We start from the raw sequence: 16,720 nt of genomic DNA, 5'->3' as shown, positions 1-16,720 counted from the left end.
ATAAATCCCTATTTGAAAAAAAAAAAAAAAAGATGTGTGCAATCATTTTAGCCATGGTTACATCTATCTTTGAGATGATTGCGGACAATAGCTTTATTTTTGTGCCATTCCTACTTTTTCATTTGTCCACCAGGCACATGAGCTAATTGTGTAATAAGAAAGCAAAACTTTTGAATAAGCCACTGACACACAAACATGAACGAAACCCAGCGATGCACTTGTTGAATGAACCAGCTTTGTCTCAGAGCATTTATGTGCTGTTCCGGAAAAATGAAGCTATAGAAACTGAGAACAGGTTGACGGCATCCAGAGGCTGCAGGAATACTTAACTCCACAGGGGCAGGACAAGGGAATTGGGGGACAGTGCTCATATTCTTCAGTAACTTGATTATGGTAACATCAACTGAATTTGTGCAAAGTCAGAACTGCACAGCAAAGGTGAGTTTTGCTGAATGTGAATTTCTAGAGAAAAGAACTTGCAAAGATCTAATTGCTTATTCAAGAAGAATAGAAGCGAGAGGAAATGATCAGGGGCCTGGAATGGATCTCTCGCTGTAATTCCTTCCTGTCTTTCCCCTTTGCTCTAAATCAGAGTTTGGTTCTGGGATAGTTGGAATCACAACGTGAGGCTCCAGTTTGCGTTCTCCTGGTTGCTGGAGACGGCCCAATCCCCACAGAGGACAGGGATGGATGCAAGAGATAAAAATAGGAGATCTTTGCAGCAAACAGGGTTGAGCCGCTGGCAAAAGATGATGTCTTCAGTCCTGACAGGAGAGGACACAGGAGAGCCATGTCCTTGAGCCCTGTCAGTTCTTTTCAGGACTTGAAGGGGCAGGTGAGGGGCTCTATGGCTGGGGTGGCAGCTGGACTCACCAAGAAGAGGTGGCGGTCCTGGGCCGTGCCATTCTTGGCCGACAGCTTCTGAATGTGGCCCTCCTTGATCAGCTCATTGGCCGGGTTGACAATGTCTTCCTCTCCACCTAGTTGCTCGTACACCTCCAGGAGTTTGTGCATTTTCTCCTGCAAGAGACACAGAATTCAGGCAGGAGTAAGCCTACAGGGGCTGCTGGGGACCCAGGAGAACAGAATCTTTACTGCAACTTCAACCCAGATCCCAATAGGGTAATGGGCCTGCTGACATGGCATGGGAGGGAGACATGGGGACATTTGAGTTGGGTATTAAAGGACGAATAGATGTTCATCACGCAAACAATAATAATAATAATAATAATAAATAACAGCTACCTCCTTTGCTATGTGTTTTGCTCATTTAATTCTGACATTAACTGTGTAAAGTGGGCACCATGATTATCTTCAGTTTACAGACAATTACATGAAGAGGTCAGTTTAGTGGCCTCAATCCACATGTCACCTTTCCTAAGCACTGGTTGGGTGGTACATGGCCAGGCAGAACCCTGAGGTGTGATGGGACAGGGTCAGTAGCTCATGGTCTCAGCTCTGAGGCGGAGGTCAGTGCAGCAGAAGGTAGGGCTGAGCCTGACGGCACTTGACAGTAGCAACACGGTCTGGGGCTGCCATGCCTCAGCCGCTCCTGTGGTTGGACTTGAATGATCTTGGCCTGCACACCTAGGCTCAGGTGGGTTTGGCTCGCCCTTCTGTCTCTGGCATGGATGCAGGTAAATGCAAGTGGACCAAACAACACAGCAAGGATGTGGGGGATTCTCAAGGAACAGCAGGGCAGGGCTGAGGACCTTGCAGGAAATAGGGATGCGCAGGTCCCTGGTATATATACAGAGAAGTTGGGTGTGTGCCCTTAGTTTTTTAGAGGGCAGGGCTTATACCTGGCATGTACCAGGAGGGATGAGCTTACACCTGGCATGTACTGGAGGCAGGTCTTATACATGGCAAATTCAAGGGAAGTTGGGCATGGCATGCCTGGGGCCTGCACTAGAGCTGGCTGGGCATACCTATCTGGCTTGTTCTAAGGGGGGCTAAGCATCTACCTGGTATGCACCACAGAGGCAAGGCATACACCTGGCATGTATTTTGGGAACTGGGTATGCACCTGATGTGTATTAGGGAGGCTGGGGTATACAGTTGGCATGTAATAGAGTGGGTTGGATGTGTACATAGTGTGTACTAGGGAAACTAGGTGTGCACTTGGTGTGTCTTAGGGAAGCTTTGTAGGTACCTGGTAGGTGCTGGGGGTTGGGCACACACTTGGTGCATATTTGGGGGGCTGGGTATATACCTGGAACCACTGGAGAGCTGGGCATGTATAGATACAGCCAGGGAAAGAGACTGAAATACACCATCAGGAAATGAATGAGTGATTTAATGATGACAGTGATGACAGCTGACTCTTATCTGGCCAGGTCGTGTTTTAAACACAGAATGAACAGTGACTCTCCCAATCCTCGTGTGGCCAGTGAGAAAAGTTCTGTCGGTGCCCCCATTTCAAAGATGGGGAAGGTAAGGGGCAAGCACTAAATAACTGACTGAAGAGCACAGATCTAGTGAGGAACAGGCCTGTCCGGCACGAGACAGGGCCCCTGACCACCTAGGGGCAAAGGTGCTCCCTGAGGAGGCCCACCTGGAGCAGGGATGAGGTGCCCTGTGGGGGACCACCTGGGGACAGGGTAGATGTGCTCTCTAAAACAGCTCCCGGCCCTGGCTCCTGCACTGCTCTGCCATTTACCGCCCCCCGCAGGCCCTCACTCACCATCTTCCGGATGGCAGCATTGGAGTGGTTGGCGGCTGTGGAGATGAGCTCCAGGGACCCTGCAGGAGGAGGAACCAGGTCACCCTGGGCACAGAGCGGCTCTGCACACTTACAGGACAGGCTGCCTCCGGGGCCGTGGGCGGCTGCTCCGTGGGGAGGTTCCCACGCTCAGCCCTTCTGAGGGCGCCCAGGCTGCCCCAGACCCCCGGCCCAGGCACAGGGTGGGGCCACGGCCCTGCAGATACACCTCCTCTGCTGGCAGCCTGCTGGGGCCACATCACGTGGGACCCCACTCTCCTGCCTGGACTCCTGTCCTGTCTGCCACCAGCCACAACGGTCAGTGCTAGGGGACCAGGAGCGGCCCTCACCAGGCCCACCAGGTCCTGTGGGGCCTGCACTCTGGATGGCTCCAGCGTTTGGCAGCACATAAGAAATAAGTCCCCCTCCTAAGTCTGGTGGAGGAGATTCACTAAGTCACTTCCTCAAGGGGTTCTCTCTCTGTCTCTCTGATTCTGTCTCTCTCCCCTATCTCCCCTTCTCTGTGTGTCTCTCTCCCCATCCTGTTTCTATCTCTGTCTCTCCCTCCCTCCCCCTCTGTCTCTCTATGTCTCTGCCTCTCTCTCCTCTGTCTCTCTGTGTCTCTGCCTCTCTCCCCCTCCCCCACCCCAGGGCTTTCAGCAGCTGTCCCTGTCCCATCCCAGGCCCCCTCACTTCCCGGCTGCCCGCACTCACTCTCTGCGTCCTTCCAGTCCGGGGCCCCCCTGGGGAGCCTCTTCAGGTAGTCCTTCAGCAGCAGCTCGTAGCGGGGCACCCTCTGCACGGGCTCCAGCATGTGGTGCTGCAGCGTCAGGTTCCCACACACATCCTGCTTCTGCGGGGACACAGGCCAGTGCGGGGCACCCTGAGGACAGGCACGTCCACACTGGCCCTGCTCCTGCTGCTGGCCACCACAGACCCAGGAGGCTGCCTGGAGCGGTCTGCCCTTGAAGACACGACTGGCACAGGCCACGGTTTTGTTTTTTTTTTTTAATTGTAGATGGACACAATATCTTTATTTTTTAATTTATTTTTTAATGTAGTGCTAAGGATCGAACCCAGTGCCTCACACATGCTCAACCTCTGAGCTACAACCCCAGCCCCACCAACCACGCTTTATAACGGGAAGCTAAGGCTCAGAGAGGACCAGAACCCTGACTGGGGTGGCTGCAGGCCCAGAGCTCACACCCTTAATGGAAAAATGGACACCAGGACAAGACTGCCCCCTGCTGGCTAGAGTGATTTTTCCACACCATGCTCATGCATGGGTCTGAGCTGACCTCCTCTCCCCTTTGCTGGAAGATGGAGAAAGCTGTTCCTTACTCTCCCTACAGGGAATCAGGCGAGCATCTCTCCTCACACCTAGAGCTGCTCAGAGTGCTACAGACTTTTTCATTACAAACACAAGAGTGGCCAGGCACAGTGGTGCACACCTGTCATCCCAGCGACTCGGGAGGCTGAGACAGGAGGATTGCAGCCTCAGCAACTTAGTAAGGCTGTAAGCAAGTTAGTGAGACCTCGTCTCAGAAAATAAAAGTAGTGGGGATGTGGCTCAGTGGTGACGCAGGAGAACATTCTCATTCACATTTAAGGGGAAAGGCTGACAGTGTCTATAACTCTGTCTTCAAAGACTCAAAAAAAGAGAGGATGATGGACAGGACAAAATGCTACCAATTTGTAACAGCTTGTCATTTTTGCAACTTTTTTGTAAATGTTTAAAATTATTTAAAAACAAACGTTTTATTTTAAATATGCCTTGGATTGCACAGAGGGAAATCTCCAGAGGCCACAGGAAACTTGACTGTGATGCTGTCCTGTTTTGTCCACTCCAGGGCTTCTCAGCCTTGGCCTCTGGGCATTTGGGTGGGAGACTTTGTGGGCTGTCCTGTGCATGGCAGAGCATCCCCGGCTTCCACGCACCAGATGCCAGGAACAACATCAATGTCTACAGACATGGTGTAGGTCCCTGGAGGGGGGGCAATGTCATCTGCAGAGAATGCTGGACCCTGCTGATTCCAAGGGGTGGAGCCTTCCCACAGCCTGCCTGGTTCAGCACCAGAGATCTGCCCAGGGTGTGGGAACAGGTGACTGTGGGCCATGACGGCCAGCAAGTGTCCCCAGGCAGATGTTGCTTGGGACCATATCTGCCTAATGTGTATGGGGGACAGCAGCCTGTGCCAGGCTGAGTGTCTGTCTTCATCTCAGGAAGGAGCTGCTAATTGAGCTCCGTGGCGCACACATGTCATGATGCGTGGCTGCATGAGTAGTGTCACATCTCCCAGGAAGAAAGCACACGCTCCCAGAGTATCCCTCCCCTCCTCCTGCATTCTGAGACCCAGAGGGGAGACACGGCTGACGGCAACCTGGGGAACAAACCAAATGAACCCCGATTTTTTTTTCTGTTCTTTCTCCAAAGAACAAAGTCAGATATCGATGGGCCAATGCAAATTTAGACGGAGGTCAGCTTCCTCAATTATGGTGTTAAGATGATGACGACAACGATGATGACAATGTAGGAAGAAGAGAAGGAGGCAGAGGAGGGGAAAGAGAAGAAAAGAAAACGGCAAACTTAAGCAGGAGGACAAGGAAGGACACGCAGGCCATGTGCAGGTTGGACCAGGGAGGAGCGGAGGGGACCCCAGCCAGGGTCCCTCTGAATAACTGATGGTACCTTGACTTTAAGGGGAACATGCTTCCTGGGAACGAAAGCATGTTGCAACCGGTGTCCTGGAAAGTGGACTTTTGTCCTGGTCTCCTCTGAGGACATAAAAACCACGGCACCTCCACCAGCTGAATGCTCCACCCTCTGAGAAACCCCGCTCAGGATGGGCCCTGTCTGCCCTGGAGGCCTGGCTGTCGCTGTTTCTGTGGACAATGTGAGCTGGGCAGTGGTGACAGTGTCCCGGGGGAGAAGCTGGGTCAGCAAATGCAGCTGGTTGAGGCTGTTCTGTGGGGACAGCCAGGGAAGAGCCAGCTAAGAAGTACAAGGAGAGAGGTCAAAGGGGGAAAGGAGGGGCTCAGGGAGAGGACACGGTGGTCTTTTCTGGGGCCTGACTCTGCTACTGAGTCAGGGGCACTAGGAGACCATGGTGACCTCATGACAGATGGCCTAGGGCAAAGGTATTAGGGGCCACTCCAAATACCCAGTGGTGAGCATTCAGGGCCCAGGAACCCTCCAAGCTACAGTGAGGCGTGTGGTGTGCGTGTATGTGTGTGTGCATGCACACTCAGGGTCACTACTGGTGTTGAGACGAGCATTCATTCAAAAAATGAACCTGGGTTCTTCCCACACACCACAGTCCATCTGGACACTACATTGGTCTATCTTTTTAAAAAGCTACCTTTTGTACCTGTGGTGAATGTAGGTACTTAAAAACCAAAAATTCTATACGGCCATCCTCACTGTAAAGCTAATAAATCAAAGATTCATGGGCAAAAATAAGTCATGTCAAGGTGACAGATAAAAGTTGATGTTCTTAACATAAAAAACCTTGTGAATCAGTAGGAAAAAGACCAACACTGCAGGAGACAAGGGTGGTTATAAACAGGCTGTTGCTGACAAAGAAAAAGATAATAGGGCACCTGCTAAACGCCTGCCCTACACCTCGAGGGACACTTGGAGTCAGAGACAGATCTCTGAATCCAGGTTCTATCAAATAATCATCTGTGCTGCTAAGCCACGATTTATCCATCTGTGAAATGGAATGACGATTTGTCCCTGGGAGTCAGAGCGAAGCGTCTGTAGAGCATCAGGACCCATCCCATAATTTTACTGATTTTCTCTCTGCTCCCAATGCACCCAGAAGCACGAGCCTGGAGGATGTCTGTGCCCACACCCTGCGGCCACCTACCTGGATGCTGTGGATAACGTCCTTAAATGGCAGCGAGCGCTGGGTCCACGTGCTCACCAGCCCCACCGCCCGGTCAAAGTTCTTGACATACTCGCCATACATCTTCAGGAACGGGGCTAGCTTCTGCAGGATGTCCCCAAGCCGGGGGTTTGTGTCCCTTGGTAGAGGAGGAGGGTCATCAGAGAAGCAGCCTGGGTGGGAGGGGCCTCCCGAGGTTAAAGGACACGAACTTCACCCATGAACTGCACAGGGGGATGCGGGGCAGGCAAGGGCAACAAGCTGAGTCCCTGTGTTGTGTGACGGTGGGCACACTGGTCACCTGTTCTGAGCCTGCTTCCTCCCCTCCACTATTTGGAGGGTAGAATATAACATAGAAGATGTCTATGAAGCACCTCAACAGCTCAGGCTGAGAATCAGAGCCAACACTCAGGAGCACCCTTGGGTGACAGGTCACAGTTTATAAGAGGATCAACTTTACACCTTTTAAGTGAGCAAAGGTTAGAAACGATGGTTCTGTTCAATGCCGACAGTCACCAGGGAGCAGCTCTTCATGCTGCACGATCATACCAACTTCCTTCTCCTTTGGATGGGGCTTTGCGAATAAGTCACGAGAAGTAAAAAAGTACATTAATAGTCTTTGATTTTGGAGCTCTCTGTTGGGGATTTATTCTAAGTAAATACTTGCAAAGAAAGAAAGAAGCCTTAGGCACAAAGGCCTAGCTGTGGTGCTCCTTTGAAAGGATACATGTGGGTTTGATCGAAAGGCCCCGCAACTCGGGGACGGGAGGGTGGGGAAGTGGTGGGTCCCTTGCACCAGAAAGGGAGCGGAGGAGGTTCCTATTAGGCCCTTACGGTTGAATCTCTGTGGCATGAAAGGAGAATCTGTCTCTCACACGCAGGGACTTTGTCATCAAGCCCCACCCAATCCTGACCACCTTGGGGACACAGTGTATCCTGCTCTGCAGCCGGACTCTGTCCTGAATATTCACAAAGTGACTCAGCGCCCCCCTGGGCTACAGGTGAAAGAATCCCCAGCCAAGTCCCCTGGTCCTGGGCTCTGGGGACACCAAGAGGAAGCCAGGCTTGTGAAGGAGGTGGACAGCAGGGGCCCTAAGCCAAGCTTTAGGTTTCCCCGAATTTGGGGTGGGGGTGCACATAACAAGGAGAAATGATGGGTTGAGGGGCCTCGTCTGTGATGTGTCACTAATCGTGTCTTGTAACCAAGCCTTTGCTAAGAATGGGCAGAAGCAACAGAGGGGCAGGATCAACAGAGGAGGAAGATCGATAATCTACTGTTGATGGGGAGGAAATCTCCTTCCTTTTAAAAGCCAAAGTGCAGCGCATGCTAGAAAGGAAAATAAAACCAACTAGCACTATTTGTTCACCATCTTGTGTTTCTGGATATCAAGTCTCATTTCAATTCCATGGATCCCTGTGACTATTAAAACCCCCCTCATTTTTGTATCATCAGTTTCCTCAAAATTTAAGGCTTGGAGACCTTATGTGGCCCATCAAGGTCACCAGCAAGGAAGAGTGGGGCTGGGATTGGGACCTAGGACCAGGCCAAGAAGGGAGGCACCCAGGCCACCGCGAGACAGGCCCCCCCCAGGTGCTGCCTGGTTCTTGCACAAGGAGCCAGGGGGCCGTGGCTGGTACTCACCACTCCTCCGTGATCCGCCGCTGCAGCTCGGGCAGCAGGAACTGACCGTGGAAGCGGTAGATGGAAGAGATGTTAGAGAAGATGCCAGTAGTGACTTCCGAAGGGATTCCTGCTTTCGTCAGTGCGGTGCAGAAAACCTGGGCATGAAGAAGCCCATGTCCACCAGGGAGCATGGACCATGGTGGGCAGTTACCGCGAGACGCATCTGTCACAGCGGGGGGCCCTGGGCAGTGTCCCCACCCTGCTTTTCTTAATGAATGCCAGAGTTGTTGTCTTCTTTTGTCATTAAAGCTTATTTAGAGCTGAGAATTGTGAGCGAGGCAGGGACAGTCCCTGGGGAAGGAGCAAGACATCTTCCTGTTCCCCTTCTCACAAGAAATGAAAAGTCAAGATTTCCTTCTCTGGCTTCTGAGATTCAAGCAGAAGCAACGCATCCTGTCAAGTCTTGGTTTCCACGGGCACTTTATTTCCTGTGCTCAGGGGCCCCGTGTCACCTCGTGAACTCCCACCCCGACTTATTTACACAGAAAAATGCCCAGCAGCCATTTACATACTCAGATCATGCAACCACCAAGAAGAGTCCCAAAGGTGCTTGGGCAGAATCTTTACCCCCCAGCCACAGGCATGGAAAGAAAAATGTAGGTTTCTAGACCAGACTTAAATTTTTCAAAGTTTTAGCATTTTTTTACTCCAAATGCAATGTTCAATCAATGTAAGGATGAAGAGTTTGTCTCTGAAAGTGCCCATAGGAATTCTGCAAGTGGACAAAGCCGGGCCCCTCAGCGGTGGGCTACCTGGTCCAGCAGGTGCAGCCGCCTCACGTAGGTCTCTTCAGTGTGCAGGAGCTCCTGGGCGATGTTGAACAGCTTCTGCGGGTCAGAACACTGCAAGGGGAAGGAGACCAGCTGGGTTACCTGCAGTGTGCCAGGATGACCAGGGGACAAGAGGACCAAAGAAGGCCACTAAGACTGGGATGCGGCGTCAGTTCTCACGGATGCTATTTCCACGGAGGGCTTCAGGAAAATCACAATCCTCCCCAAACCAGTCCCCTCCAAACAACTGTACTCCAGAGACGACTCTCCATTCCTGGAGCTTTGACTACAAAAAAGCTGTAGTGACCACAGAAAAATCTATATTGCCGCGTTGGGGATGTAGCTCCATGGTAGAGTGTCTACCCAGCATGTGTGAGGCCCTAGGTTCAATCCCCAGCACTGTAAAGTTAAAAAAAAAAATTAAAAAGTAATTGCAGAGCAATATCAGATGGCAGTCTGAGAAGTTACGGACCCTCCTTCCTCCACAGAAACACAGACTTGACAATAATATAAAAGACTACCAAACCTCTAGGACAAATACAAAGGCCAGTTGAAAAGCCACAGCACTCACAATTGTAAAATCAAGAAGGGATTCCAGGGGAAAGTGTAGGAAAATTGGTGGCATTTGGCATGCCTGTCTTCATATTTGTACTGCAATAGCAAAATATCTGAGAATGGGAACTTATAAAAAACAGAAATCTATTTCTCACAGTTACGCAGGCTAGAAGTCCAAGATCAAGATCAATAATGAGGTTTGGTGTCAGATGAGGTCACGGTCTCTGTTTCCAAAATGATGACTATGAAGGCTTGCCCCCACGTGACAGAGGGATGAAAGGTCAAAAGGGGGGTGAATGCTGTGTCCTCCAATATCAGAAGAGCAGAAGAGAATGGACCCACAAACTTCCTTTTATTTTATTACTTCTTAATTTTTACAGTGCTGAAAACTGAACCCAGGGCCTCAGGTGTGCTCGGCAAGTGCTCTGCACTGAGCTACAGCCCCTGCCTTCCTCCCTCCCTTTTGTAAGAGCCTTGATTCTATCCACAAAAGCTCTGTCCTCGTGATTTATTCACTTCCCGAAGGCCCCACTTCTTGGTTCTATCACTGTAGTGATTAAGTTTTAACATGTAGATTTGGGGGGCACATTCAGTCCACAGCAGTGCTCCTCTCCCTATGTGACACAGGAGGGAACAACTGGGAGGCAACCTACCATACCAGAGGGCCTCCTGCAGGACAAGAATCAAAGAAATTAAACACGTGCCCATGGTTCTGATGTGACTGACGGCTGCCCCAGGGACTGGACTCTATCTGACTTATCTGAGTGCAGAACTAATGAGATCAGCGCAAGACTTTGGAAGTCACTGAAAACTAAGCCTAACAGTTTGTGAGAGCCTCAGTTCCGCAGGCAGATGCCAAGGCAACAAGAGATTGGAGAAGGTTTGAGAGGTTGTAGGACCTCTAACTGGACTGATTAGTGAAGGACTTCCCCTTCATAAAGATTGGGAGAGGTAATTGTTTTTTTAAATGTTTTTTTCAGCACACACACACACACACACCCCTCCAAATTACAAGCATACAAAGAAACAGGGAAATATGGCCTAATCAGAGGAATAAAATAAAAGCCTCACACCAACCCTTAAAAACCACAAATTTATGAGCTTCTTGAGAAAAACAAATCAATATATATTTTTATAAAAGTTCTTAATGAACTAAAAGGACACAGAAGTAACTAAATAAAACCAGGAAGTGATGCATGAGCAAAATGAAAATATAACAAAGGGATTAAAAACGGTAGAAGAAAAAAGAAAGGACTTAATGTCCATCAGATGGACCAACATATCCATGTGGGAACTACAAAGGACAAGAAAGAGAAAAGAGCAGAGAATATTTTGAAAAAATAATGGCTGAAAGTCCCCAAATTTGGAAAAAAAAAAATTCAAGAAGCTCAAAGAACTTCAACTAAAATAAATCAAGAGAGAACCTCATGGAACCTGTTTTAAAGGGCTGGGGTTGTGGCTCAGTGGTAGAGCACTTGCCTCGCACGTGTGAGGCACTGGGTTCAATCCTCAGCACCCATAAAAATAAATAAATAAAATGAAGGTATTGTGTCCATCTACAACAGCCCCCCCCCAAAAAAGATTAAAAAGAAACATGTTATAATCAAAACATTCAAAATCAAAGACAACAAGGAAAAAAGCAATTATTTAATATATAGGGGCTTTCATGAGACTATCAGAGGATTCCCCAGGAAAATTCGCAGGCCAGAAGGGAGTGGGATGATAAATTCAAAACATTGACAGAGGGCTGGGGCTGTAGCTCAGTAGTAAAGTGCTTGCCTCAAATGTGTGAGGCACTGGGTTTGATCCTCAGCACCACATAAAAATAAATAAAGATATTCTATGTTCATCTACAACTAAATAAATATTTAAAAAAAAAAAACATTGAAAGAGCCAAACATGTTGGTGCACACCTGCAATCCCAGCAACTTGGGAGGTGGAGGCAGAAGAATCAAAAGTCCAAAGCCAGCCTCAGCAACTTAGCAAGGCCTAAGCAACTTAGTGAGATCCTGTCTCAAAAAAAAAAAAAAAAAAAAAAGTGCTGAAAGTGTAAAAACCTGCCAATTAAGAATATAGCATCAGGGTCTCTGCAGCAGCAGCGCAAGAAAGTTTCTTCCACTTTTTGACAGAGTATTGGTTGAAAGGGGTGCAGCCGAAACTGTAACCAGAGGAGGCATTAGGCTTCCAGAAAAATCCCAAGGAAAAATATTGCAAGCAACAGTATTAGCTGTGAGATCAGGCTCCAAAGGAAAGGGTAGAGAGATTCAGCCAGTTAGAGTGAAAGTTGGAGATAAAGTTCTTCTCCCAGAGTACAGAGGCACCATAGCAGTTCTAGATGACAAGGATTACTTCTTATTTAGAGATGGTGACATTCTTGGAAAGTATGTAGACTGAAACAAATCACTGGTGAAATGGCATCCTATGAAGCTGCCCAGTCCACTGAAGTTCTGAAATCTTTCATCATGTAAATAATTTCTGTGTCTCTTTTATAATAAACTGATGATAATCTAATAATAATTTAAAAATAATAATAATATAGCATCAGAGCAGGGCATGGTGGCGCACGCCTGTGACCCAGTGGCTTTAGAGGCTGAAGCAGGAGGATTGCGAGATCAAACCAGCCTCAGCCACTTATTGAGGCACTAAGCAACTGAGTGAGACCTTGCCTCTTAAAAAAAAAAATAATAATAATACAAAAAAGGGCTAGGGATGTGGCTCAGTGGTTAAGTGCTCCTGGGTTCAATCCCCAGTAGCAGAAAAAAGAAAAGAATATAGCATCAGGCAAAACTGCCTTTAAAAAATAGAAAAGAAATGAAGACTTTCCCAGGTAAAGAAAAACAAAAGCTAAGGGAGTTCTTTAGCACTCGACCTGCTCTACAAAAAGAGATGAAAGAATTCCTTCAAGTCGAAATGAAAGGATGATAAACAGCAAGGTTCTCTAATACAGGCAAATACATGGATGAATATAATAATGTAGAACTAGAAAACAATAGCATAGTGAAAATCCACAGATATATACAAATTAACTAACACTTGTGGTAGGGAACTCATCTAGCACATATGAGGCCCTGGGTTCGATCCTCAGCACCACATAAAATTAAATAAATAAAATAAAGGCATTGTGTCCAACGACATCTAAAAATATAAATATTCAAAAAAAAAAAAAAAAAGATCCTGAAGCAGCCACCTAACTTTACGCTTCAAGAAACTAGAAAAAGAATAGCAAGCTAAACTCAAAGCTAGCTAAAGGAAGGAAATAGTATAGATCAGAACAGTGATAAATGAAACAGAATGGAAAAACAATAGAAAAAAAATAGACAAAACCAAGTTGTTTTTTTTTAAAGGTTAGCAAAATTAAGAAAACTTGAACTAGATTAACTTTATATAGAGAGATAACTAAAATCAGAAGTGAAAGAGGGAACCCTATAATTGATACCATGGTAGTAAAAAGATCCTGAGAATACCATAATAATCATACACTCCCAAATTGCACCTTCTAGAAGAAATAAATGTTTAGAAACACATAACCTACAAAGACTGAATCATGAAGAAATAGAAAATCTGAGATCAATAATGAGTAAGGACATTAAATCAAAAATTTCCCCAAAAAGTAAAGTCCAAGGCCAGGTAGCGTTACTGGTGAATTCTACAAAATGTTTAAAAAATTATCATTCTCAACGCCTCACCCTGCACTTAGGGAGCACCGAAACTCAAAGTGTTAATTGAGCCTCAAGTATTTTGCTAACCCTAAAAGAACATCCCCTTTTAGTAAATGGGTGGAGATTCTGCCCCAGAGAAATTCCTGTCTGGGAATTGGCTCAACCTCCATGAATCCAGGAGTGCCAGCCCAGCCATCCTGATCCCCTAGTGGTCCCCAGCCCTCCTCCAGTCCCTGTGGGAATGGCAGCTTCACACCTGACCAGGCGACCTCACATGTCCACTGGGATCAGAGCAACCTCGGGGCCAAGAAGAGCGCTGCTGCGTGTGTCCCTAAACTTTTCCTAATGCCTTTCCCTTATGACTCTCAGGTTCCAGCTAACTCCTCATAGTGCAGAGCCTGGTGCAGTAGCTTGATGTGTCACCCCCTGTCCCACTCCAGGTCTCCTAACTGAGTGGGGCAGTGCTGCGGTTGGGAGCTGGAATGTCCCTCAAGGGCTGGTGTGTTAAAGATTTGGTCCCTGGCCTGGTGCTACTGGGAGGAGGTAGAAACTTTGGGGAACGGGAAGCCTTTAGCTCAGTGGAGAAATGGCCTGCAAGGGGATTAGGGGACCCCAGTCCCGTCCTCTTGGTCTCTCTCACTCTCCGGCCATGAGTTGCATGGCTTTGCTTCACGCTGTGATCTTGCCAAGATGGGCCACCAAAAGGACAACCAATCATGGACTGAAGCCTCTAAAATTGTGAGCAGCCAAAATAAAGCTTTTCTCTTTGTAAGTTGATTTTCTCAGCTATTTGTAGTGATGAAGGTTGACTAAAACAAGGCACAAGGCCCAGGGTCCTGGGCTCCTGGACCAATACTAGCCCCAAGGACCTGGTGCATGGTGAATGCTTATTCTTTTTTTTTTTTTTTTTAGTACTGGGGATTGAACTCAGGGGCACTCAACCACTGAGCCACACCCCCAGTCCTATATTATATTTTATTTAGAGACAGGGTCTCACTGAGCTGCTTAGCGCCTCGCTGTTGCTGAGGCTGGCTTTGAACTCCTGATCCTCTTGCCTCGGCCTCCTAAGCCACTGGAAGTACAGGTATGTGCCACCATGCCCAGCGAACAGCTATTCTTACGGGTAATGGAAGCACTGGAGACTTTCCTTTTTTTTCTGGTACTGGGGATTGAAACCAGGGATGAATAACCACTGAGCCACACCCCTAGTCCTTTTTATTATTTATTCTTATGTTGAGACAGATTCTCACTAAGTTACTTAGGGCCTCACTAAGTGGCTGAGGCTAGCCTCCAACTTGTGATCCTCCTGAGCCACCTTCTACCACACCTCACAAATGCAAACCAACCAACTCCAGTCCACACCATCACCTCCTTTGGGAGGATCTCACTCTGGGCTACTACCCACCAGCGCTCATCACCCCAGGGCCAGGTACCAGAGAACCAGAGAGAGCCTTCTGCCCCAAAGCCTGCTGAAGTTCTCCAAGCTGGGAATGCTGCACCTGCTCACCACGGCAAGGCTACTGCCCACAGCTCTTCCTCGCGCTCTGTCTCTAACTGGCCCTCGTGGCATGCTGTGCCCCTTTCTGCTGGGAACTATGGTCACCAAACTATGTTTTCACTGGCAGCTGTCTCCTGGTCTGGGGATTGAACTCAGGGGCACTCAGCCACTGAGCCACATCCCCACCTGAATAGTAACACCCATTTGAACACAGGGCCCGGCCTTCCCTCTGCAGAGCTGGCTCACAGTGGCACAGCTAGCTGCCTTTCACCTGCCAAGCCCACACAGTTAGCAGCAACACTGCTACCAGAGCAGCAGGCCCCACCCGGCCAAATGCCTCCTGGACCTGGTCATTTGGCAGCTTGCCCTCATCTCTAGGAGCACAGGGCGCTCAGCCTCAGCCATGCCCTGTGGGTGACCCTGGGGAAACACTATGCTCCCCATGCCTCAGTTTCCCCCTTTAGAAAATGGGTGGCGCTCCTGCTGCCTTCCTTGAGGCTCGCATCTGTGGGTGGCACCCCCAGTAAGATTGACCGTCACCCCTTCCCAGGGTGGGGGATGCCCCACCATGCAGCGTGGCAGTTGAGGCTCAAGGTTAAGGTCGCTGCCCAAGGTTTCAGGTGGGGCTGGCCTGGCTTTTCCCAGCTGACCCCACCCCAGGACCCTCCCCTTGCATGTGTGCTTCTTATTGGAAAACAAGGCGCCGATGTCATCGACCACAGATCTCAAACCGTCCCCAAGGAGGGCCCCCACAGACCGTACCTGAGATGGAGGAAGAGAGGCCTACCTGGGCCAGGCCGGTGTCCTCCGCGGCTCTCGCAGGGCTCTTCCCAGGGTCGGGCTCCTCACCCACGTCACTGTCAGCCTCCTCCTGGGGGCTGTCCTGCAACGCCTGGCTGTCCACACCAGTCTCAGGGTGCAGCCCCAGCACCGTGGGACCCGGGGGGACCTCGGGGCCCTCCTCACAGGGGAAGCTCTCACAGGTTATACTGGAGGACGGGCTGTCAATCCCGCTGTCCCGGTTGGGGATCTTCATGATGCTTCTGGGCTCCCCCAAGGGGCAGGTGTCTGGAGCCGGACTGTCAGGATCCCCTGGGTGGGTGCCGGTTCCAATAGGAAGCTCTCGAAGCTTCCCCAAGGAGGAGCTGCCAGGCCCGGCATTGGTGACGGCTTCTGGGGACACTGAGGATCCCTCACCTGATTCCATCCTTGAAGCAGAACGCAGTGGGCTCTGTGGGAAGCTGCCAGGGAGAAATGAACCCAGCTCAGGGGAGCCCCTGAAAGCAGCCCCAAGACAAAGTCAGGCAGGGCTGCATCCGCACCCGGGGGACTTCCGCGGGGTCCTGTCTGGATAGGCTGTCTGACAACGGCACACGGAAAACGTGTTATTTTAAAATCATGTTCTTCTACATGAAGAAAACAAAGTCGTTCTCCAGTGTAGCTGTGGAGTTCCTGTGGGATGAGGCCATCCAATGCTCAGTAAGTTCAAAACAACCGCGGCCAGAGCACAAGCACAGCAGCTTCCATTCATAACGCACTTTTGTGTCCATAGTATTTTGGGAACTGATGATACTCCCAGAAGATGGGGCTGGGGTCCCCAGCGCCTTCACCTCCTCCCCCTGGCCATTACCATCACCTGCTGCGCAGTGAGGAGCAACCTGCCCAGCCCTGACCTCCCACTGCCTCCCAGCGGGAGGGCCAGGTGAGAGGTGGGAAGGTGGGTCTTGCCCCAGGATATGGGCTCAGGCCTTTGCCTCGGGTGATGGTCACTTACCTCTTAGCTAATGCCACTGAGGTTTGACAGGTGAGTGTCTGCTTCCTGCTGGTTGTGGGGCTGGCCTTCAGAGGCTGGACGATTTGATGGAAATCTCCTGCCTAGCAGGTTTGAACCGGAGCCATTTGGGACCTACTGGAAAAGCAGCAGAGGAGGATGGAAACCGTCTCCTCCAGCTGGCACGTGGAGCAG

At 49.6% G+C, this 16,720-nt stretch overlaps 1 protein-coding gene and 1 pseudogene across 6 annotated transcripts in view; one reads left to right on the top strand and one right to left on the bottom strand.

Moving 5' to 3' along the window:
• Window positions 1–16,720, bottom strand: part of Fgd3 (FYVE, RhoGEF and PH domain containing 3) — a 49,984-nt gene that overhangs the window by 18,222 nt on the left and 15,042 nt on the right. For 5 of the 6 annotated variants that reach the window (XR_013429926.1, XM_078030601.1, XM_078030600.1 and 2 more), the window contains 8 exons: window positions 16,529–16,663; window positions 15,542–15,995; window positions 9,025–9,114; window positions 8,231–8,367; window positions 6,571–6,727; window positions 3,416–3,554; window positions 2,684–2,742; window positions 874–1,020 (listed from right to left, as the gene is read on the bottom strand). Coding sequence is in view for 5 of the 6 variants with exons in the window: in XM_078030601.1 (XP_077886727.1) it covers window positions 874–1,020; window positions 2,684–2,742; window positions 3,416–3,554; window positions 6,571–6,727; window positions 8,231–8,367; window positions 9,025–9,114; window positions 15,542–15,961 (1,149 nt within the window). In the remaining variant the exon portion in view is untranslated. The remainder of the gene's footprint in view (window positions 1–873; window positions 1,021–2,683; window positions 2,743–3,415; window positions 3,555–6,570; window positions 6,728–8,230; window positions 8,368–9,024; window positions 9,115–15,541; window positions 15,996–16,528; window positions 16,664–16,720) is intronic. The other variant, XM_078030602.1, reaches the window with a different exon arrangement.
• Window positions 9,790–12,105, top strand: LOC144370090 (10 kDa heat shock protein, mitochondrial pseudogene; annotated as a pseudogene).

This window comes from Ictidomys tridecemlineatus, chromosome 13 (assembly GCF_052094955.1).
Source record: "Ictidomys tridecemlineatus isolate mIctTri1 chromosome 13, mIctTri1.hap1, whole genome shotgun sequence".
Taxonomy (NCBI): domain Eukaryota; kingdom Metazoa; phylum Chordata; class Mammalia; order Rodentia; family Sciuridae; genus Ictidomys; species Ictidomys tridecemlineatus.
Note: the sequence above shows the minus strand (reverse complement) of the source record. Positions and strands in the feature narration are given on the sequence as shown.